Source organism: Mustela putorius, unplaced genomic scaffold (assembly GCF_011764305.1).
Source record: "Mustela putorius furo isolate JIRA1106 unplaced genomic scaffold, ASM1176430v1.1 tig00000095_pilon_pilon_pilon, whole genome shotgun sequence".
NCBI classification, from domain to species: Eukaryota; Metazoa; Chordata; class Mammalia; order Carnivora; family Mustelidae; genus Mustela; species Mustela putorius.
In genome coordinates, this window is record NW_025421280.1 from 25,405,630 (window position 1) to 25,428,683 (window position 23,054).

General features: G+C 53.7%; 1 protein-coding gene and 1 long non-coding RNA gene across 6 annotated transcripts in view; one reads left to right on the plus strand and one right to left on the minus strand.

Moving 5' to 3' along the window:
- Positions 1-351: 351 nt before the first annotated feature.
- Positions 352-5,581, plus strand: LOC106006620. Of its 2 annotated transcripts, none has more exons than XR_001180816.2 (3): positions 352-756; positions 4,137-4,347; positions 4,458-5,581. It is a non-coding gene; the product is annotated as an uncharacterized LOC106006620 (long non-coding RNA). The 2 variants fall into 2 exon arrangements; XR_001180815.2 differs by having other exon boundaries at positions 353-756; positions 4,137-4,339.
- Positions 5,582-8,091: 2,510 nt separating this feature from the next.
- LARS2 (leucyl-tRNA synthetase 2, mitochondrial) overlaps positions 8,092-23,054 on the minus strand; it is a 152,446-nt gene continuing 137,483 nt past the window's right edge. For 2 of the 4 annotated variants that reach the window (XM_004760822.3, XM_004760821.3), the window contains exons 20-21: positions 13,982-14,109; positions 8,092-9,373 (exon numbers count right to left, since the gene is read on the minus strand). In XM_004760822.3, coding sequence (XP_004760879.1) covers positions 9,194-9,373; positions 13,982-14,109 — 308 coding nt within the window. In that variant the 3' untranslated portion in view covers positions 8,092-9,193. The remainder of the gene's footprint in view (positions 9,374-13,981; positions 14,110-23,054) is intronic. The other 2 variants (XM_004760823.3, XM_045080902.1) reach the window with 2 other exon arrangements.

Consider the following 23,054-nt stretch of genomic DNA (forward strand, 5'->3'; position numbering starts at 1 on the left):
TGTGTGTGTGTGTGTGTGTGGTGTGGTATTTGGTCTGTGTGTATGTGGTGTGTGTGTGTGTGGTGTGGTGTGAGTGTGTGTGTGTGGGTGTGTATGTGGTGTGTGTGGGGGTATGGTATGTGGTGTGGTGTGTGTGTGTGAGTGTGTGGGTATGTATGTGTGTACGTGGTGTGTGTGTGGGGTGTGGTACGTGGTGTGTGTGTAGTGTGGTGTGGTGTGAGAGTGTGTGTATGTGTGTGGAGGTGGAGGCAGGGCGTGGGCCGAGACGTCTGGCTCCAGAAGCAGACACAGTCACACACTCAGGGATGTGCCGCATTTCCACACCGAATGAACAACCGTGACCCTTCTGAAGCAGGAATCTGAAGAATTTCCCAGGTTCCCCGCAGGGCGTCTGAGAAGCCTGCCTTTCTCTACCTCTCAAAATGTCCCACATCCTCCAAACCAACAAAACATTCCAAACGGCCTCCACAAATGAACGTGTGAGTCCCCCAGAGGGACTTGGGGACCAACCTTTGCAGTAAAAATCGGCCACACACAGGATGGCACGTGGCAGGTCTGCGATTTCACGCACTTCCGTGGAGCGAGGCCCCGGGCAGGGGGCAGAGCGGGCCTTGGCAGGGCAGGGGAGGGACGGGTCTGTGACGGCAAGCACGCGGCTGGCAGCTCTCCCCAGCTGAGAGGACAAAGAGAGTTGTCCCCCAGGAGAGGTCTGGAAGCTTAAAGGACATGGAAGATCAGGAAGAAGCGCACTGACAAGTAAGAGTTTGGGGGTGAAGACTTCTGGGGCGGGCAGAAGGCAGCTAGCTGCCCACCACACTCTTGGGTGTCCCCCTCCCCCCAGGCAGGGTGGCAGCCAGGAAGTGGGGGCAGCCGGGACTACACTTCCCAGCTCCCCGGAGGCCAGGAGAGGGTGGGCGGAAGAGATCCATGCCCCTTCCAGACCTGGCACGTAAACGCCTCCCTGGGAAACACCATCCTGCTCTCCCGTCTTCCCTGCGGGCCGGATGTCAACATCCTGGGCGACCTTGAGAGCCGGGCCTTGAACCTGATGGAGCCTGCCTCCCCCTGGGGCCCTCCGTGAAGTTCCATCTGGTGGAACAGAGCTCGTACCTTGTTCCTTCTCCAGAGAATTAGATTTCTGGGAATGAGAAAGAAGGTTTGCTGTGAGACCGTGGAGGTTTAGGGCTTTCGATGTTATACTTAGATTATCAGTTAGATGATACCTAAAATTTGTTATCGCTGAAGATAAAAAGCAGACAAGCAAGATAACCAGCAGGCAGGCCAGGTATTGGTGCTCAGGGAGGGTGGGGCAGGCGGTAATGAGGTAAACAGGTAGCTTAGAGGTCTGGTACACTCTCCGAGAGGCACCTAGGAGGTCTATTGTGTTCACGGAGAGGTTTGCTCATCACTTAGCATGTTTGCCCAGGACGGAGATGGTAATCGCCATGTCTAAGTCCCACAGGCCGGGGGGTTTACAAACAACAGAAATGTACTCCTCTCGGTTCTGGAAACAGAAGCCTGAGACCGGGGCGCCACCACGGCTGAGCTCCCTTTCTGGGTTGCAGACTCCTGACCTCTCCTTGTCCCCCACCATGAACCCCTCCACCTCCCCCACCAGGAAGTAGGGACGGGAGCCTAGTGGCTAGCTCTCTGAGACTCCTCCGAGGGCAGGGCTGCCACTTACGGGGGCCCCACCCTCGTGACCCCATCAAACCCCGTCACTTCCCAGAGGCCCACATCCTAGCCCCATTACTTGGCGAGGGGTGGGCTTTCAACATACACACTTGTGGGGGACATAAAGATTCAGTTCATAATAGAAGACGTGGGGATGTCTGGGTGGCTCAGTTAAGCATCTGCCTTCGGCTCAGGTTAAGATCTCAGGGTCCTGGGATCGAGCCCTGCATCAGGCACCCTGCCCAGTGGGGAGCCTGCTTCTCCCTCTCCCTCTGCCACTCCCTCCTCCTGTCATGCTCGCTCGCTCTGTCTCAGGTTCCCTCTCTCTCTCTCTCTCCAATAAATAAAATCTTAAAAAAAAAAAAATCAACAAAACTAAGATGTTAACTGACAACTAAGGGGTTAATCGGTAGGGAATACTGGAAATATGTGGTGACACTTGGCTTAGGCCCTGCTTCTCAGCTGCTTCTCCCAGCCTGTCTCTGCACAGCAGCCCCCCCACTGACAGCGAGCCCCCTCGGGCCCCACCCTGGCTCTGCTTCTAGGGGGCGCCTCTCTTTTCCTGATGAGTGACATGCCAGATGCAGCCAATGACATCACTCCTTGGGTCGTCCTGCCTCGCCGATTAACCCCACCGTGTTCAGTACCCCCCGCGTCCTCATGCTCCCCGCCACCTCCCCATCTGAGGAAGCAGAATCCCTCCCCAGGACATGGTTCTCTCCCTGTCCCGTGGGGAGCCCATGGGGTGTGGTGGTGGGGGTTCTCTGGAAGGAGCCAGGGCCAGCCAAGGTCAGTGATCCCTTCTGCTGTGCATGGAAACAAGCTGGGGAAGGTGGTGCCCTCGGCCACCATGAGGCCTGCCCAGGCCAGGTCTCCCCTAGTACCTTCCTTGGGATTTTCCTAGCAGTGTGTGGGGTTGAGCCAAGTTGACTCCCTGACTTCTAGGTCCCAGTGATGGGGCCCAAAGGCAGCTCCCTCTGTCTGCCAGAGGTGATGGTCCCTTGGAGTGGTCAGTGCCAGGCTCAGAGTGAGCCCAGACTTTGCAGTGGGCCCTCGCTGAGTTGGGTGCCTTGGGACACCTGGGGTACCCTCATGCAGCTGTGCACCCCCAGTGGGCTGACCTCCCCGGCCACAGGTCAACAAGTGTGGGCTGCATGGTTTCTAGGGGGCCCTGGGTCCATGGGAGAGAAAGCCAGGACTGTCTTGGAAAATCCAGGAGGTGAATGGGCCAGCTTGCATAAAGGCTTCTGGGCAGCGGTGTGGGGAGCAGGGTCAGAGTTCTGGCTCTCCAGTGTGAGATGAGCGAGGCCCCTCCGGTGGTAAAGCTCGTAGAACAGGGCCTGCCACATCATTAGCTCACAGTAAGTAGTAAATGTTATCACTGCTGATATTGGGGGATCTCAGACCATGGCTCTTACATCCTGGGTGTCCAGGCCAGGCAACGCTCTTGCAGAGTCCTAGTGAGAACGGGAATTTAAGTTCAGGGCTTGAGGCTGGGGGAGGTGAGTCAGATGTGCTGGGTCCCCGGCCAGCTGGGTGACTTCAGCGGGCCTGGTCACCACCTCCTCTGCAGGGCCTCACGATCCCTGCCTGCCTCCCCCAGGCGGGCGGGCTCAGAGGTATCATGGACGCCTGGAGGGGCCCCACCCTTGGATCTGGGCCTCGGCCTCCGGGACTGGCCTTTCTCCTTCCAGGCTCTCCCCTTCCCGCCGGCCCCAGCACTGCCCACCCTCCCACCCTTGGGGGATGCCCGCCCCACTCACTGTTGGTCATCCCAGATTCCAAACCCCGGACTCATCAGCCGCCCACCCTTGGAGGGTCGGACGGGGACCCAGCCCATGAAGCAGATGTTTTCCGCTCCTCAGTCTCCGAGGGAGGAAGGGGAGAGCAGACTCTTCTCGTTTTGCCTACCCTGTGCCTTCCCTTGACCTCTAGGGTGCGGTGGGGCTCGTCCATTGGGATGATTGATGTCCTGAATTGACTTCTGCCGCTGCGAGCACCAGGCTTGCCCTACAATGCAGGGGAGGGGTGCTGCGAGGGGAATGGGCCCAGATCGGAGTCGAGATACTTCATCATGTACAGCCGTGGTCTCAAGCAAGTCTCAGCCCGTCTGAGCCACAGTTTTGTCATCAGCAGAAGGGGGATGAGAAGACCCCCTGACGGGTCTTGTCTACCGCTCGGAGGGCCAGCAGCGCTGCCCCGAGCCGCACAGCGTATTGGCACAAGGCAAGCCAGGGGCAGCTGGGCCTGTTTAGACTCCGCCCCACATTCCACGTCTCCTGGGAGTCTGGCTGCTGATCTAGAGCCTTTCCTCTCCTACAGGCGCGCTGCTTCTTGGGCTCCAAGGGTCACCTCCTCTCCCCTGGGGGCACCAACCCCCATCAATCCCCTTCATGGGCCAGCTGCTGATGTCCCCTCTCCGGAGACTTTCCTTGAGCTGAGGCGAGTCCTTTCACCCCCAGATGCCCAGGAGTTATCATCCTCACCCCCCAGAAGTGACCCGAGGCCAGCGATGGACCGATGCAAGAAATGCACAAAAGCCCAACCCCTTCTGCAAGGAGGGACACGCCTGCAGGGCCACACACATGCTAGAGCTCCAGTTCAGAATTCTCTGGATATAAAGAGCAAGAACGAGCCCTAGGGCATCCCACTTCTTGCCTCGCAGGTCAGCAGGTGGGTGCCTCGGGGGGGAAGCCGGGGCCGGGGGCTGGTCCCCGGGCTCTGGCAGCTCCTAGGGCTATGACTTAGGGAGTCATGACTTGGGCTTCTTTCCTTATTGATAGGAAGTGGGTCATAATTCCCATTTGGGATGACCCTGTAAGCCTGACCTCTCCCAGGAGAACGAAGGCCGAGGAGGGCACTGGCGGGGAGGCCAGCTGGGGCAGGAACCACGCCTTCTTTGGCCTGTGGTCCCAAACGACCCATCAGCGAAAAACTTCTGATGTTCTGCTTTCGGTTTGGAGGCCATCATGCCTGGGCACTGGTCTGCTAAGAGGCCCCTGGGCCACGAAAGGCCCATCAGAGTCTCTGGTGGACTTTTCCACGTGGCCTCCAATCTTGTCCAGCTCACACCACTGGGCCATTGCTCCCAGCAGCCTCAGGCCACCGATCAGGAAACCCCAGGCTAAGGTAGGTACACAGTAAGGATGATGACAGCTGCACACAGTCAAGAGGCCCTCCTGCCTCCATCCCCACCCCCCGCCCCAGCACATCACAGGCTTCCCTTCCAGGAGCTGCTGTGGAGGAAAGGGCTCAGAGGCCACTCTGGAAACCTACTCCAGGTGCCACAGGCAGGCCACCTCACCTGAACCGGACTTGATCTAAGGGCTGAAGCTAGGCTCATGCGTATGGTTTCCAGTTCTTGGCTTTTTGTCCCTAACTGCATTTTTTCCCATGTCACAATCCCGTGTGTCCTGGGACAAAAGTGACTGGCCAGCGTGGGACCAGAAGAAGGCTGGGAGCTTCCCGGACTCTTGCCAGACTGTGGCCTGGGCTCCCACTTAAAGAAAAGAGGGTCCCCAGCACCAAAGAGAGGTCACCGTCCCCCAGATGAAGCTCCAAGACACTAACCAGCAGGCACGGATTTATGGAAGCACATAATACAAAGGTTTCAGGACAGGAGGAGAAAATACCAAATAATAGGGCTGATTCTACCCAACGGGATTAAAATTCCTCCAAGATTACTGCTTAAGTCTTTTTCCTCAATAGGCCTAGGATGTGTATTTTTCTGAAAGTTCCCTTCTTTCTGACCAAAGATAATCCCATTCTAGACCATTAGCGTGTTTTTACTCAGGCAAGATTACTCATTATGGCCCATTCTCTCTCTCTTTCTCTTTTTTTAAGCTTTTATTTATTTGACAGAGATCACAAGTTAGCAGAAAGATAGGCAGAGCAGAGAGCCTGATTAGGGGCTCGATCCCAGGACCCTGTGATCATGAACTGAGCCTAAAGCAGAGGCTTAACCCACTGAGTCACCCCCAGTCGCCCTGGGCCATTCTCTTTTATTGAGAGCTTATTCTGTGCCCCGTTCTTGACACACATTCCCTCACTTCACTCTCATACCCCAAGGCCCGGTTTTTACTCCTGTTTTATTGTTGAGAAAACAAGAGATTCACTGAGGTTTCAAGGGACAGAGTCACGTGGTCGCAAGGCCCCAGAACCCTGGTCTGGCCGACTCTAGGCTCACGTTCTTGGCGGCCATATTGGGACACCCACTGAGGACCGGAGAGTTCCATGAAGGGAACGTTACCTTCTGTTCTGCAAGATTCTGAGGCTGAGAGATGCTCGGGAGGGTCACGCACCTGCCCACCCTGAGGGGCTGCAAACACCAGCTTCGTGGGGCTGCTTTCTGTTTCTTTAGATTCTACTGCATCCAACAAAGAACCTACGTTTTCCTAGTTGGGGACACATCCCAGCTGGCAACTTGCTACAGTGGGAGAAAAAAAGAAAAAAATCAAGGGGGAGAGGACTTGAGCTCATTTGGATCTTCACAAAATTGTACGTTTTGGTATCTTCCCCCCCATTACTGAAATACCACATGGCCCGTACAAGTTGGAATATGCCAAAAACGTAAAGAGAAGGAAAAAAATGACTCGTAGGACTCTCAACCAAGGATTTGTGGGCAAACTTCCTTCTCTCTCTGTAAAGGTTGGAATTTAAAAAAATTATGGTCAGGATCACATTGTGTAAATATACTGATTTATTCGTGAGAAAAAGGTCACGTTACATTTTTTAAAAAAATAAACCACCTTTGGCTGCACCCTATTTTCCTTAACCAGCTCCCCAAGCGTGGGTAATTAAGTTGGGAGGAAGCATGTGTAAGCCTTTGCCCAGCTCATTTACTGTTTTAGGGTCTCAGGGATCAATTTCATTTTCCTTGGCGGATGGTTGGCGCCTAGCGCGGCGGCACTTCCCTGCCACGCAGCCTCCCAGGAGCTGCTTTCCCTATGCATAAACTCTCTCCACTCATTCCCCTCCCGTTGCCCATGAACCTGGGCGTTCCACCAGTTTGGCAATAACTTCCACCTCCAGCCCGATGGAACCCACACGCTGAGCTCTCGGAAGGAACCCACCTGTGTCCAGGGCTGTGACTTCCCGGCTTTACAGAAGGGAGGCCTTCACAGGGGAGAGGCCAGGCCAGACTCTGCTCAGAATGTCGGCTTTTGGCCAACATCTCAATTTCCTGATTGTGGCACTTTGGGCCAAGATGGGCAAATATGGGGGTGGGGGAGGAGGAGTGGGGGGGGGGCCGGGCAAACACGGCGGGGGTGCATCCGGGGATCTGGAGGCCAGAAGATGTGGGTTTGGATCCCAGTTCGCCTTTTCTGCTGTGGAAACTGAGCAAGGTGTTGAATCCCAGAGCCTGGGTTTCTTTGTATTTACCAGAGGATAATTCCTTCCCTGTAGGGTTTTTGTGAGAGTTCCATGACGGAATACAAGTGAACTTGTTGGGTCCGGTTTTTGACCTAATCAAGGCAGTTAATAAAGGACTGAGATCATTCCCCACACCACCTCCCTACCCCCCAGGGATTAGCATTCTGTTCCATTGTTCTTTATACCAACCATCTCTCAGAGCACCAAGGAGCTCTTGTTTTCAAAAGGCTTATCCTCTTGCAGAAAAAGTTCTCCAAAGCCATGGCGGGTCAGTCCAGTAGCCTTGAGGCTTTAATGGCCTGTGGCTCTGGCCAGATTTTGTGCAGATAAAGGGCTCCCTGCCCTATCCTGTTGATGGTTTCAAGGCCACTCCCCGTACTTTAGGAAGAAAACAGGACAACAGAGCAGAAGCACTCAAGGTTCCCTCCCTGTATCAAATTTCTGCATCTACTTGCTTATATCATATTCACATGTGGAATAGGGTATGTATACCTAGGTGGGCTCTGGGAGCATCTTGAATACCTGCTGGAAAGTTCTGGCCCGGGCCTTCCACTCTGGGCCTGGTCCTTCCCAGCTTTGCTCCTTCAGGCTCGGGTCCCACACCAGACTCATCCCAGTGAAGCAGAAGAGGGAGAGGAAGGACTCGATATTACGGTTCAGATCCATCAAGTAGCCCAGTGGTTCTGGAACTGTGCTGCCTGTTAGAATCACCCATGCGGCTTTTACGGTTCCCTGATGCCCAAGCACACCTAAGATCCATTACATCAGAATATTTGGGCATGGGGACCGGGCAGGGCATCAAGTTGAACAACATCTGGGAAGCAGTAACTTAACCACTGTGGCTAACGAGCCTGGACCAGATTTTTTGTCTACCACAAAAGGGACTTAGGTCAGTCCCCCCACACCTCACTTTGGAACTTTCCGTGTGGAAGCAGGCACATGGCCGATGCTTCCGATGATAATGAAACCCCTCGATCTGCTCCTGATTAACTCCCAAAATAGGAAATATGGCGCCCAGTCCAAGATCACACATAGGTCCCCAAGTCATACATGACACGCATTTTATTGCAATAAAAAAGGTCATGTGTTAGCTGCCCGACGACAGCCACATCTGAGGCTACTTCAGAAAAACGGCATCAGGAAACAAATAGAGGTTTTCAGTGGCACAGAATGGCTGGATTCTCTCCCACTGGCCCATTAAGTATGAATCAGCGGCTCAGGCCAGTTCTGAGAAGGGCACCTAACTGCTGACTTCACAGAAAACTGGATTACCGTAATGCACCGACAATGGCGGTTTGTTCCTGGTCACTTCCTGGGCAGCCAGGTGGCAGCAGCTTGAACATGGAGGCAGTGCCCAGTGCTTCTGGCCCACTGGCCCAAGGCGAGCGAGCTCATGCTAATACCCAGCGCGGGGGCCCACGTCAACAGCAGGGCCATCCGGGGCACACATGAGCAGACTCCCCGTGGGGCTGCGGTGTGCCCTGGGCCAGGTTCCAGCTGAGCTCAGAACCGGCGTAGTTCTGCTACACCAAGCAGCACATCTGACACCCTGGCGGAGGGTGGAGGTGGTGCTTCACCCGGATCTGGCATCAGAGCTGGCCCGGCAGTGGGGACAACTGCGGAGGGACCCGCCCCGCCTGCCTTCGGGTGCAAAGCAGCTTCTGCAGACCATCTTGAATATTTGGACATGATCCCCATGGCTCCTCCGTCCAGCTGGAAAGCGAGGGGACCATCTGCCACGATGCCCAGGCTGTCACCTGTCCAACACTGGCTGTCCTTGCTGCTCCCGTGCCTGTGGGTCCTCAGTTTACCGTCATGTCCCTGGAGTGTGCAATTTCTAGGAGTCAGAGCTCCCAGGCTGCTTGCCGCGTTCATTCTCACTTGCTTCTCTTCTCGCCTTCCTGCAGACACCCAGGAAACACCCAGCAGTTCCTCTGGTGGCTTCCTCCACCTGCAGCGGCTGCCCAAACCCTCCGTCTCCGCTCCTCTGCCCACACCCAGCCTCACCCCTGCGCCAGGCCCCACCGCACAGGCTCACTGCCCAAGCCTGACCCAGCAGAGCGCGGAGGTAAACATTCAAGACGTCAGTGGCTGCCCGGCCCTGGGCCCCAGCACAGACCTCCTTCCTCAGGGGCGCCCCCTGCAGTCAGTCCTGCACCAGGAAGTTGATGAGGGCCGTTCTGGGGGACAGGAAAGCCTTCTTGATGCTTCGCCCCTGCAAGAGCCTGACACCCAGCTCGCTTTGGAGGACGAGCTCATGGACTTTGTCCTGGTCCCGTGCGACGCCCTGGGGCACCGGGATCTTGCCATGGTGTTTGTTGTTGATCTGAGAAGGAGAAAATCGAGACAAACGGTGAGGAGCATCCGGGGGGTGACAGGTGGCCCCCAGGAAGATGCGGCACCAGCTTCCCCAGAGGACTGAGGGCGGTGAGGACAGGAGTAATGCCTGAAAGCCACACACTGGGAGAGAGAGGATGGGGGCGCCCCGGCACGGAGAGTGCGTGTGGGCACCACACCTGGAGCGCGCTCTGTCCCAGCGGTGCTGGAAATCGGGTCAAAATCCTCAGCGGCTTCCAGGGGGCAGAGGGACGGTTGTGTCACTGGGCATCGACTTTAAGTTTTGCGCACAGCGAGTGTCACTGAGGATTTTATCTAGGTCGTGGGGGGCACCAGCTCCTGGGGAAGGCAGGTAAACTCCCTGCCACAGGCCTGGCTCCAGAACGGGGCGCCCCCGCATGGGGACAGGGAAACTGGACCCCCATGACTTTAACTCAGCCTTGCTGCGAATAGGCCGGTCCAGCTGCTGACATCAGTGGCTGTTCTGAGTACCGGTCAGTAAGGACACACTTCCCAGCAAACAGGAACTGGCAGTGACACAGGCGAAGGAGCTCTCCGGACCCACACGGCTTCTGAACCGCCGTGCTTCAAATCCTCCACCCCACCGCTCCCCTAAGAACTCTTTCACTAATGCCCCTAGTTTTTTTGTTTTTGTTTTTGTTTTAACTGGGAAAATACAGTCACCGTATTATGAAAAGTTACCAGCAATAATTTCTCGGGGTTCAGCCGAAGCCTATCAGGTGTCTCTCATCACCCACTCCATTTTCTCAGATGCACGGAGAACTTAGTGGCATTTTTCTTGGTTGCATCAACTTACATCGCTGGGTGGGAGCCCCAAAGATGCCAACACGTTATGTCCTGAAATATTCTAGAAAATGGTTCTCCTAAAAAAGTCCGAGTCTCTCGGTTTTGGTGTCCTAGAGCTGTGGGACTAGGGCTGCTGTTCAAAGGACGGTGCCCTCGCCCCCTACCATCTTGTTTCTAAGCCATTAGAACCTCCACGTGCTTGCTTTGACCAAGACCTCAGAAAAGACCTCCCGTCTTGTCACACCAAAGCCGCGCCCTTTGTGAAGTCCTGGGGGCCCCAAACACAGCATTCTTAGAACTGGTGATTGCTCCTGAGTCATGGTTTCAGCTTGGGCTTTCGGTTCTCAGTCGGGGAAGAGGGGCACAGGGCAAGGGCTCCTCTGGGCGTTGGAGGAGAGAACACATGCTCTTGTGTAGACCCTCAGGCCTAGACTTCAGTTTTCTCTTCTTTAAGGATGGAATCCTCTGGATCACTGAGGGAGAAAACCTGTCTGAAGGGACCAGCTGACTAGGCCTTACACCCCCGTATCCCTCGGGACTCCTGGCCACGATGGAAGGAGCCAGTGTGGGGTGTCCTCTTCCGTACACAGCCTTAGAACCATGATCCTAAATACTTCTAGATACAGTGCTTCCCTGGAGCCTGGGGGCTGACCTTCAGCTGTCCCTGGGGAGGCCTGTCCAGGGAACTGAGTCATTCCTGACCCCAGCTGGGGCAGGGGTGGGGCTTGTGGCCTCGGGATGTGGCCAGGGAGCCCAGCCGGCCTTCCCACGTGGCCCCCGGCACCCTCTCCTGGCTTCTGGCTCCTGGGACTCCCCCAAGTTGCCTTACTCAGGGCGGGCCCCTCAGAACGAGTGGGTCCCCGTTATGCTGCATCTCCGGGCACGAGGCACCAGTTAAATGGACAACCGAAGCCCAGGTGAGATTCCACACTGGACTTGGCCTTCAGGGGCCTAAAGGGGAAGCAGTTCTTTAAAATCATCTCAGATAGTGGCCGTTTGACTTGAGAGAAGTCTTCCAGTCCCCATCTGGTGGCCTTGCAAGCTTCCATCTCTGCCACCTCCTCTCATTACTCATAGCCTCGGGCCAGGGCCTTAGTACTGTTCTCCCAGACTTTTCCAAATGCTGCCTGATGGGCCGCTGGCCTAGAGCACCGCCCCCGCCCCAACCATGGCCACCCAGCGACACAAGGGCAGCCCTGTGACAGCTGTGGACAATGAAAGCTCCCGCTGACTTAGCTCTCACTCTGTGCCCAGGTCTGAGCCACTCGATCCACCCGAGCCAACCTGTTTCTCCTCCCACAAGCCTGTGAGGGACAGGCATGACGGCTCTGTGCCCATTTTACAGACGGGGAAGCAGAGGCACACAAGGTGAAGCCACTTCACCCAGCCAGCGGTAGAGACGGGCTGGATGACCTCCTGGGTCCTCTCTTCTCCCTGATCAGATGCCCTGCCAGCCCCCCAACCCTCTCGGGGGTGGAGCCTGGCCTTCTCCCCAGTGGCCTATGCTCCCCTCTTCATGGCTCTCTGTTCCAGCGTCACTGAGGGCTTTCCCTGCCTTTGCTTCTGCCGATCAGGCATCCTCTCCCCACCAGGGACACACTGCTCCTCGAGCCCAGGCCCCACACCCCCTTGCGGTAGCAGCCCTGATTGCCAGAAGCAGAGAGGTCCACACCAGTAGCTGGGGACCCTGCCGTCTCCCCCGGGGCTTGGGCCCCCTTCTGCCGCCCTTCCCTCCCCTCTAAAATGGACTTGGTCACACAGCTGCCTCGTCTGTGACATGGGTAAACCCAGGCCTGCTCCCAGAGCTGTGGTGCGGGGTCCACGAGTCATTATCTGGAAAAGTTCTTAGGGCAATGCCTGGCCCTTAGTCGGCACTCACTGCTTGTTCGTGGGTTTTGTCATGAGAGCGTCCAGAAGCAGGCCAAGCAGCTCCTGGCAACATCTGATCTAATTCTTTCCACACCAGGCAGAGCTGGGCGCAGTGCTTGCCTCCTTTTATCATTGAGGAAACAGAGCCCTACAAAAGTATCTTGTAAAATGGGAGACTTCCAAGCAGGACAGTCTCATTCCCAAGCTCCATGCTTCATCTGGAAGCTACAGAAACTGCCTGTGGGTGTGCCCACCATGGGCCCTTTAGACCATCCCTCCTGGGCACTGAGCCGCTCAATGCTGAGGCAGCGCCTCTGGGCTGGGGACCCCCAGGGCTGCGCCCAGCCCTGCATACCACAGGCACAGAGGACACAGACACGGCGGGCCCAAACCACGCGGAATGACACCATACTGTCACCACACCTGCTATTTCTGCCCAGGGTACCAACCGAGATCACACGGACACAGAACACAGGCCGCCATGGAAGTTCCACCATGTGGCACGGTGACCCGAGCTAGAGGTTCTCCCCATGGGGGAACCCGCAGGGCGTCCTACTCACAGCCTAAACTTAGGGTTTTCATTTCCACAATAATCTGAAACCATTTTACCGACGACCAGGACAAGATGTCTTTGCCGCAGCGACTAAAGCAGAATGGTATTTGATAGGCTCAAGTTAGCACTTCCTCACGCTGAGGACGAGTTCTCAGGGGCACCCGAGATCATTTCTTATAAACGTTATTTAAGGTAAAGAAACTTCTCTGTGTCACCAGGCCATTTTTGGTTTTGAAGCTTTGGGGAAGGAGCCTACCAGGGCAGGCCCACGTCCTCCCCTCCGTGGGGGAAGCAAAGTGGGGTTGCAGTCGGGGAACGAGGTGTCAGGGGAGGTGGTGTGGAGAGAAAGCGGCTGGGAAGGGGCCGGGTCTCCCGCGTGGAGCCGTCTTTCCAAACACCAACTTGCCGCCCAGGCCCAGGGTGCAGAAGAGCTGGGGCCTGGCCGACTGGGCCCCTGCGAGGCCCGGCTCTCTCTCAGCTCCTGGATGGTTCGGTCCTGGCCCTTTTCACCATTTGCAACGGTTTTATTTATTTTTCTTTCCTTTCCCCACTCTCTCCCACTCGGCTTTCAGCTCCATCAGGGCAGGGAGGCTGTCTGTCCTGTTCGATTTTGTATCTCCCCCCCAGAGCCTAGCACCGTGCCTGAAGCATAGCAGGTCACGTGATCACTACTGACCAATGAGCAAATCACCTCAGGACCGGTGACCAACTTCTCCGAGCCCAACTTCTCAAGTGAAATCAAGGAGAAGGGAAACGCCTACCTGACAGAGTGGTAAGAGTTTAATAAAATCTTGGATGTGAAGGGCCTGCCCCCACGTGTGGTTCAGAGACGGGCCAAGAGGGCCCCCTGTTTCCCTTTCCCTCTTCAGACACATCAGCATTAAGAATTCCTGGTAATGTGTTTCCGAGTAAACACATGAAAGATGTAATAATTACATAAAGGATAAACCATCTGAGTTATGTGCTCTGTAAAAGGTTGGAATATAAAACTACTTTTATGCATCTATAATGACGTAATTTACCAAAAAACAAAAAGGAAAGAAAGAAAGAAATTAAAGAAAAAAAAAGGAACATTCCGGAGCTGTTCTGAAATAGCTTTCCCAGTGAGGTGTTCCCTCTCCGCCAACCACTCACCATCCCCCTCCTCCCTAAACGAAGCAAGGGCCGAGGAGGAGAGCGGAACGCTGAGGGAGGAGATCAAGGCGATCCGAACTTCTGATGAGGGGCAGGGTTATGTCACAGGCTCGCAGTGCATGGTGACCTCTCAAAGCCGAAATGGATGACCGTAAGACAGGCGGGGAACGGTCCGGCTGAGTCAGGCCGGGTGGTCTAGAAAGGCCTGACCACCTGGCTGCGGGGGACACTCACCAGGACGGCCATCTCTACCACGTCTGGCTGCTGAAGGAACTGCGGGTCCACAGCCGGCCAGGCCTGCAGCAGCACACCGGCGTCCCAGGCGTAGTGGGCACACAGCTTCCCAGGAACCTGCGCCAGGCCTGCAACATCAAGGCACAGACGGTCACGGGCACACGCAAGGTTCATGGGAGCAGAGTACACAGCTTTCGCCCCAGTGCAGCCTGGCTTGGAGCTGCCCGGGGAGGCTGCACCTCGGCTTTACACAGCCTACTGGGGGCCCCCCACTTATGTTGGCCTGGCTTATCATCTGGGCTTAGGGGTACCCCCTCCCCATTTAAACAGGACCCAGAGCTGTAGAGATGGATGGATACTTGGTTCTAAAGTGTGCATTAGGGGGACACCAGGGTGGCTCAGCTGGCTAAGCGTCTGCCTTTGGCTCAGGTCATGATCCCTGGGTGCTGGAATCAAGTCCTGCCTCGGGCTCCCTGCTCAGCGGGGAGCCTGCTTCTCCCTCTCCCTCTGTGCTTTCCCTCCCCCTCTCTCTCTCTCAAATAAATAAATAAATAAATAAAATCTTTAAAAACCTTTTAAAATCTTTAAAAATAAAAACCAAGTGAGACTTGGAAAAAGCAAGGCTGCTGATTTCCCTTGGTCTCTGCAGTTCTGTTGGTGAACGCATGTCTTTGTGCTCCTGAGAACGGCTCCCAAAATAAGGAGCCATGCTCCCTTCCTTTCCTGCCTGTGAAGACTTGCGGCCTGCGAGGGCCTCCTAGCTGGTCCTTTCACTCACGATCACGGGCGCCAACATGCCGGGAACAGCAGGGATCTCAACCTTCACACTACACTTCTTCTCAAGAGGGGCTGCCAATGGCCTTGGCTCAGGATGGGTCAAATGTGAGGCAGCAGCGAGGAAGGAAATCCCCACGAGCCTTGTGTCCTACAGTGTTTCATGCTGCAGCCCCCAAGCCGAGGCAGCCGTGCTCAGCACCCACAGGGCTATAGGGGGACTCCAGGGGATTTCAGCCACGGGGCTGCTTGCAGGGAAAGTTTTGACTGCAAAGCCTCTGCCGATCCCATGAGCACAAGAGATGCCCCCAAAACGTGCAGGAAATACACCCATCAGAAAACTGTGGACACATGCCCCTGCATCCTCATCCTCCCGGGGGAGGGCCCTAGGCCAGGGCTGGCAGTGAACGTGGCGGCATGCCCAGGCTGGGGCAGAGCCATGGCCGCTGCATGGCCTTCATTCTCCCAGGGGTAGGAGAGAGGGGATGGTGGTGGCCCTGCACCCCTCCCCCCTGAGCCCAGGAGATGCATTTGAGGGAGGGGCCCGTGCCTCACGGGTGGTCTGAGGCCAACTGCAAGACGGAGGGACCGAATCCCACCAACGCCAGTGCCTGGAACACTGGGCTGGGACTGACAACGTTTTATTTTCCTTGAGGGCAAAAGTAATGCATGCTCTTTGCAGACAATTTATAAAAGGTCAAACTAGAGAGCAGAAAATCATGTTCACCTGCATAGCATTTGTTTTAAACTTCTGATTTTTTTCCCCCAAAATATGTTAACTATTTATTTTGAGAGAGAGAGAGAGCAGAGAGAGAGGCGGAGGGAGAGAGAGAGAATCTCCAGCAGATTCCACATCGGCTTGGTCCCACAACCCCGAGATCATGACCTGAGCTGAAATCAAGAGCCAGATGCTTAACTGACTGAGCCACCCAGGTGTCCCTAAACTTCTGATTCTGAAGAACAGTGATGTATTTAATGAACAGTGTATAAGGCAAGCCCACCAAACTGAACCACTACCACCAAGATCATGCTGTATATGTAGTTTTGTATACCTTTTGTTTCATTATTTTAAAATAATAGTGAATTTCACGGAAAAGGAGGATATGCAGTCGTAGGCATATGTGACCCTAGTTTTATTAAATATTTCTACGAATGGGTAAAAGGTCAGGGAGAAGAAAGCAGAAGGGCATCGGTGATTCTACCCCAGGAGACGGAATCATAGGTGATTCTTCCTCTTTTTTTTTTTTTATATTTTATTTTTATTTATTTGACAGACAGAGATCACAAGTAGGCAGAGAGGAAGGCAGAGAGAGAGGAGGGGAAGCAGGCTCCCTGACAAGCAGAGAGCCCGATGCGGGGCTTGATTCCAGGACCCTGGGATCATGACCTGAGCTGAAGGCAGAGGCTTTAACCCACTGAGCCACCCAGGTGCCCCAGGTGATTCTTCCTCTTAAAGCTTTATAAACTCTCTGCAAAAAGCATTTATTATTTTGGTCATTTGAAAAGACATTTCGAAAGCAAGTTTTCCCACATTGCGAGATGGGTTCACGATTTCTCTTCTGGTTTCTTTTGAAGGCTACATTTTGTTCCCCGTTTCACTTTTGAACCCAGCCCTGTTTCATTTTGTGTGTGAAGTGAAGGAGCATTGGGGCGCCTGGGTGGCTCAGTCAGGTAAGCGTCTGCCTTCGGCTCAGGTCATGATCCTGGGGTCCTGGGATTGAGTCCTGCATCGGGCTCCCTGCTCAGCGGGGAGCCTGCTTCTCCCTCTCCCTCTTCCCCTCCCCTTGCTCTCTCTCTCTCTCTCCAATAAATAAATAGAATCTTGAAGTGCAGGAACATTACACGGCCAATTTTCCAAACCTAATTTGGGGCGCAAACCTTCTCTTTCTTATCGGTTTGTGATGTTTCTTCTACACTATCTTGTACCAGGGGTGGTTTCAGGACCATCCACAGCTGCTACACGAAACTGCTCAAGGTGGTCATCCACGATGCGTGGGAGCACAGGCCAGAAGGTGGACGGACACACCGCTCCCTTGAGAGAGTCTTTGTGCCAAAAAAACGGGTCAGCCTCACTCGGATGTGTGCTCTGTGACACAGCAGATCTGCGTTCTGAGCTCAAGCTGCTTATCTCATTGGTAGATGGTTACAGCTGGTTCCCACACTGGGTCCACGGCCCCCTCTGAGCAGCACCGACCTGCTCCACTCTGGGACCTCTGTCCTGATTCCCGGGCTAGTGTCACAGATGTCGGTGTGGCCCGTTTTGTTTCTTCTCTAGCACTCTCGTCATAAGCCTGTGCTGCGAGTCAGTCTGCAGGGAGGGAAGGCCCATCAGAGTCTGAGGACCAAGTGGTATCCGAGATGTATTCCTGGGCCCCGGCTGACCCCTGTGCCCTGGGCTTCCAGAACTTACTGAGGAAGCTACTCCATTGCTAATAAGCTGTTTGGCCGGAACCAAAAGGAGCTTCCTGCTCAGTCCTCAGAAAGGGCACCATGATGACTCCCATCTAAATACAAGATCGAGGTCACAGAAGGGAGATAATTGTTTCTGTACTCCCAACAGGCTGGCCCTGTAGGGCTCGTCCTGTGACCCAGCTGCTGTGGGAAGGATTCCAGAACCTCCGCATGGTCATCATACAGGACGCCTCGGAGATGAAAGGGCCTTGGACACAAATGTTCTGGGCAGAAGCTGTTGCAAATTCCACTTTAAAAAAAAAATAATGAGGAAGCCCAGCCTTCCTGGAGCAGCCCGGATGCTTATTTATAGGGGCCTGGGTCCCTGCCAGAGTTTGCATGTAGATGGGAGCGGGGCCGTCCTGCTCAGCGGGGTGGAATAGAAACTCTCGGCTCCGGGTTCCTGCAGTGTTTTGCCTCCCAACTCTGTAGGGAAGGAAAAACACCCTATGTTTGCATATCTTTCCATGACATGTGCCAGGTCGAGAGCTGGCCTTTGGACAGCACCTGGAGAAAGTCTGACCGTGGGCTGGGATACGTCAGGGCTACCACCCAGGGCCGCCTATCTCCTGTGGCCTCCCCCTTCCTGCCCCTCATCTGGGAGAGCTTTTGTCGTCAGACCTTCCTCAGAAACGACCCCTCTTATGCTCCAAGAGCTGGGGAGGTCACCACACCAGCATGGCAACCCGGAGCAGGTGCTGGGATGGGCTTAGTGTCTGGGGATGGCAGCCTCTCTTGCTGACCATCAGTGGACCTGCTTCTACCCTGCATCCCTGCTCTCACGCACGTGCACGTGCGCGCACACACACACACACACGCGCGCGCGCGGCTGGACTTGGGGACTCCACTGAGCCTCACCCAGCCCTGGTGATTCAAAAAAAATGGACAGGATGGGATATCGGCTCATTTCAGCCTTTACCCGCTGAAGGAACTCCACGGACATTATTTTGAGATAACGACACCGACGCCACACACATAATCGTACGTAAAATGCCATCTGGACGTCAGTGAGAACTTTTGCGCTGCAAAGATCACACACATACCCCTCCACGATCTGTACGTTTGTCATTGTGCTGGAATTAAGGGATCCGGCACATATGTACAGCAAAACATGAAGCTACGCTACTTTGCGGCCGCTTTCATTTCACGAAGAGAAATGGATTGGCGGCAGCAGCCTGATGGTTTGGGATAACGAATCCGTTCTGAATGCCTCAGGGGGTGCCCCTTGCTGTCGCCTCACAATTACAGTGCTGGTGGGAGACCCGGAGCCCGCACCAGGTAAAGCCTGAGGCAGGAATCCAGACAGAAGGAAATCACTGCACAGCCATGAGAGGGGCCAGAAAGACAGAAACAGAGACCTTACTCCCACACTGTCAAGAACTTGTATTTTGGACAAGAGGCTAAACTCAAAGCAGCACAAGAAGTAGCAGAAGGAGGACAAGCACCCAAGTGTCCACGAGTAGAAGACGACTCGACTTCTGGAACGTCGCAGGGCAGCACACAACGTGGCTGATAAAAAAGGGTCCGGCCGAAGTACCGACACAGAACAACTCCAAACACAGAGTGAGAAAACCGTTTGTACGGCGGGCCAACATTCGCATTAAGAACAGATGCGCACTGAAGACATGAACAGAAATTTCTCCAAAGAAGACATCCAGATGGCCAACAGACACATTTAAAAGGTGCTCCACATCACTCAGCATCAGGGAAATACTAATCAAAACCACAACGAGATACCACCTCACACCAGTCAGAATGGCTAAAATTAACAAGTCTGGAAATGACAGATGCTGGTGAGGATGCAGAGAAAGGGGAACCCTCCTACCCTGTTGGTGGGAATGCAAGCTGGTGCAACCACTCTGGAAAACAGCATGGAGGTTCCTCAGAAAGTTGAAAATAGAGCTACCCTACGGCCCAGCAATCATACCACTGGGTATTTACCCTAAAGATACAAACGTAGTGATCCGAAGGGGCATGTGCACCCGAATGTTTATAGCAGCAATGTCCACAATAGCCAAACTATGGAAAGAACTTAGATGTCCATCAACAGATGAATGGATAAAGAAGAGGTGGTATATATACACGATGGAATACTACGCAGCCATCAAAAGAAATGAAATCTTTGCCATTTGTTATGATGTGGAGGGAACTAGAGGGGTATTATGCTGAGTGAAATACGTCAATCAGAGAAAGACAATTATCATATGATCTCCCCGATATGAGGAATTTGAAAGGCGAGGCAGGGCAGGGGATTGTAGGGGGAAGGGAGGGAAAAAAATGAAACAAGAAGGATGCCTGGGTGGCTCAGTGGGTTAAGCAGCTGCCTTCGGCTCAGGTCATGATCCCAGGGTTCTGGGATCGAGTCCCACATCGGGCTCCTTGCTCGGCGGGGAGCCTGCTTCTCTGTCTGCCTGTGCTTGCTCGCTCTCTCTTCCTCTGTCTCTGACAAATAGATAAAATCTTAAAAAAAAAAAAAATGAGGGGCGCCTGGGTGGCTCAGTGGGTTAAGCCGCTGCCTTCGGCTCAGGTCATGATCTCAGGTTCCTGGGATCGAGTCCCGCATCGGGCTCTCTGCTCAGCAGGGGGCCTGCTTCCCTTCCTCTCTATCTGACTGCCTCTGTCTACTTGTGTTCTCTGTCTGTCAAATAAATAAATAAAATCTTTAAAAAAAAAAAAAAAAAAATGAAACAAGATGGGACTGGGAGGGAGACAAACCGTAAGAGACTCTTAATCTCAGGAAACAAACTGAGGGTTGCTAGAGTGGAGAGGGGAGGGAGGAAGGGGGTGGCTGGGTGATGGACATTGGGGAGGGTATGTGCTATGATGAATGCTGTGAACTGTGTAAGACTGATGATTCACAGACCTGTACTCTAAAGCAAATAATACATTATATGTTAATAAACATAAATAAAAATTAAAAAAACAGATGCACAGTTCACGTACCACATGCATCGGGGTCTAGCAGGAGGCTGAACAGCGAATGGGGAGATGGGGGTCTCAGAGCAACAGAAGGACAAGGACCCAATGAGGCTGAGGACACACCTTCCTCGACGGTCAGATGTGTCACAGTATGCACTGTAGATATAACTTTTCTTTCTTTTACAAAGTATTTTATTTATTTTATTTTATTTTATTTATTTAACAGAGAGAGAGAGGAAGAGCACAAGCAGGGGGAGCTGCAGAGGGAGAAGCAGGCTTCCTGCTGAGCAGAGACCCCGATGCGGGACTCGACCCTAGGACCGTGGGATCATGACCTGAGTCGAAGGCAGATGCTTAACAACTGAGACACCCAGGCACCCTGAGATGTAACTTTTCAATTAAAAATTGAGGTTTTGCTTGGCTTTAAGAAGCCCCGAGAAGCATGCTGGAGGGGAGGGGGAGTTCCCTTCTGCAGTTGGCTCTTGGCCGTTTCTTCCGAAGCGGGGCTTACGGAGCGAGCGCACGCTCTCATGCAGCAGAGCCTGCGGGGCCCCGAGGGCAGGCCAATCCTGGGACCGAATCCTGCCACCACTGTGTGCCTCAGACGCTGGCAGGATAAAGGGCTGTATCTGGTCAGTTGCGCGTGTGTGTGCGCGTGCACGCGTGTGTCTGTTAAAACCTTCTTCAACTCGAAATAAATTCCTTCTTCCCTTCCTCCCTCTCTCTCGGTATCCTATGTTCCAGAGTCAGAATCTCAACACTCAGGACTTGTGGGTTTAGAAAGACTATGATGAACAAACCCCGTTTTGAACTAAGGAAATGTTTACAGGAGGTCGTAAAGCAACGTGACCCCTCTTTCTGTCTCCCCCAGTGGCCACGCGTAAACCAGGATACTGAGAAGGGTACAATCCGGAGAGCTTACGCAGATCTCATCTCGTACAAGCATTTATTAGCATGAGTGTGAGGGTGCGGCTTCATGGAACCTCTGCCACGGTCAAGATCCAGGGCAGCTCGGCCACTGCTGGGCTCCTCGTGGTCCCCTCTGTGTGGCCAGCGCTCCGCCCCCTCTGCCCAGTCCCTAAGCCCCGGTGACCACTAATGTGTTTTCTACCTCTATAATTTGGTTAGTTCAAGAACGCTGTATAAATGTTATCATGGAGTATATCACCTTTGGAGATGGACTCTTTTTTCCACTCAGTCGGATCCCCCTGGGATCCATCCACGCTATTGTCTGCGAGAAAGGTCATTTTTGACGTTGATGAAATTATGCCTCCAACCAGAGTACCACCGAGAAGCTCCCCGTCCGGTGATTTTCTGCTCTTTGTCCACCCACAAAGGAGACCTTGTGTCCTCTGTCTGGAAACGGAATCAGTGACTCCAAATACACAAAATTTGCCTAAGCAAGCAGCTACCACCCTCAGCGGGGGAGCACAATACTCTATTATGGTACACAAAAGTGAGCTGCGGGAATTCGGACATGGTGCCTTGAGCTTCTCAGATCCAAAACTTCAGGAAGGAAAAAAGATTTCCTCATCCTGTTACAGTTTGCCAGCTGCCAAGACGTTGGTTCTGTTTCTCACTGAAGGTCTCCACTGCCTCTTTAAGGGGCTGGCAGGGGACTATTCAGCCTCCCCGAAACGTTTCCTTTCTATGCACAGCAGGGGCGGCCATTTTGCCCACTGGACTCCGAGTCTCCCCTAGAAGACGGATCCCAATTCTGCTGCTCTTCTGTGAAAATCTGCTTCTCTAGGGAACTCTAGAAAAAGGCCATTTCTGAACACCCCACCCTCATGGTCTTCCCTTTACAGCCGTTCTGAGTTATCTGTCGGAGACATGGAAATGACTATCAAAAGCCTCATGAAAGTGAAATTTTCTAGAACAAATGAAATGTGTGTAAAAACTGCCCAAAGCCTTGGATCAAGAATGACTAATAGTGCGGGATGACAGTAATGATGTTCCTTGTGACACAGTGCTTTTGTCTGAAAAGGATTCCCCCCACCTTGAGACACCAGCCCTGTTTAGCTCTAGGAGAGACAGGAAGGAGTCACGTCTCCATTCTCTCCTGAGGGCACCTGACCCACACCTGTGACTTAATGACCAAGGTGCACGGGGCTTGCCACACCAGGTGCACGGGATTCCTCACTTAACTGTCACAGACCCTGCAGCTCATTCGGAGGGTGTCCCACATACACACGTGGAAAGCCAGGAGACCAAGGTTTCCCATCACTTCCTCGAATTAAAAAAAAAAAAAAATTGGTTGCTATGAATTTGTAAAGCTTGAGGGAAGACCTTCTCTAGACTGCCCTCTCCAGTTCTCCCACAAATGCCCAGAACAGAGCCTGGCACATAATACATGCTCAAGAAACTGAGATTCAATCTCTACCTACTCATGGTAACACAGCTCACGAAAGCTGTGTGGCATGTTGGAAAAATCATGGTGCAAGGTTCGAGATGGGTTAGTTTCTATCACGATGCTTTAGTGCATGTCCTGTTGGGGATCCTGCCATGCCAGAGTGTACACTTGATTCCTAAGACCTGCCAGCGAGGGGACAGGGCCCTAGGGAGAGTAGATCCTTGCTGCCTCCCACAACACAACTGAAGGGACACGAAAAGCAGTGCGGGGGGGGGTGGGTAATGCAAATCCCACTGACATTAATCCTTCGTGGGAGAAATGAAAGGAGGGAGGAAGACAGATAATGCAGGACAAAGCAGGAAGATAAGAGAGACACGTGCATATTCTAGGATGAGAGTTACATTTATTACAAATTAGATTGGTTTGTTTTAGAGCAAAGGAAGACAAGGAGAGAATGAACAGCGAGCCATTTAAAAAACTTAATGCGGTTGTCTATGCTGAAGGAAAGAGTCATGGCATTAAACGGCATTAGTGTAGCAGGGCTTGATCCCAACCTGCCTTTAGGGCACTCAGCCT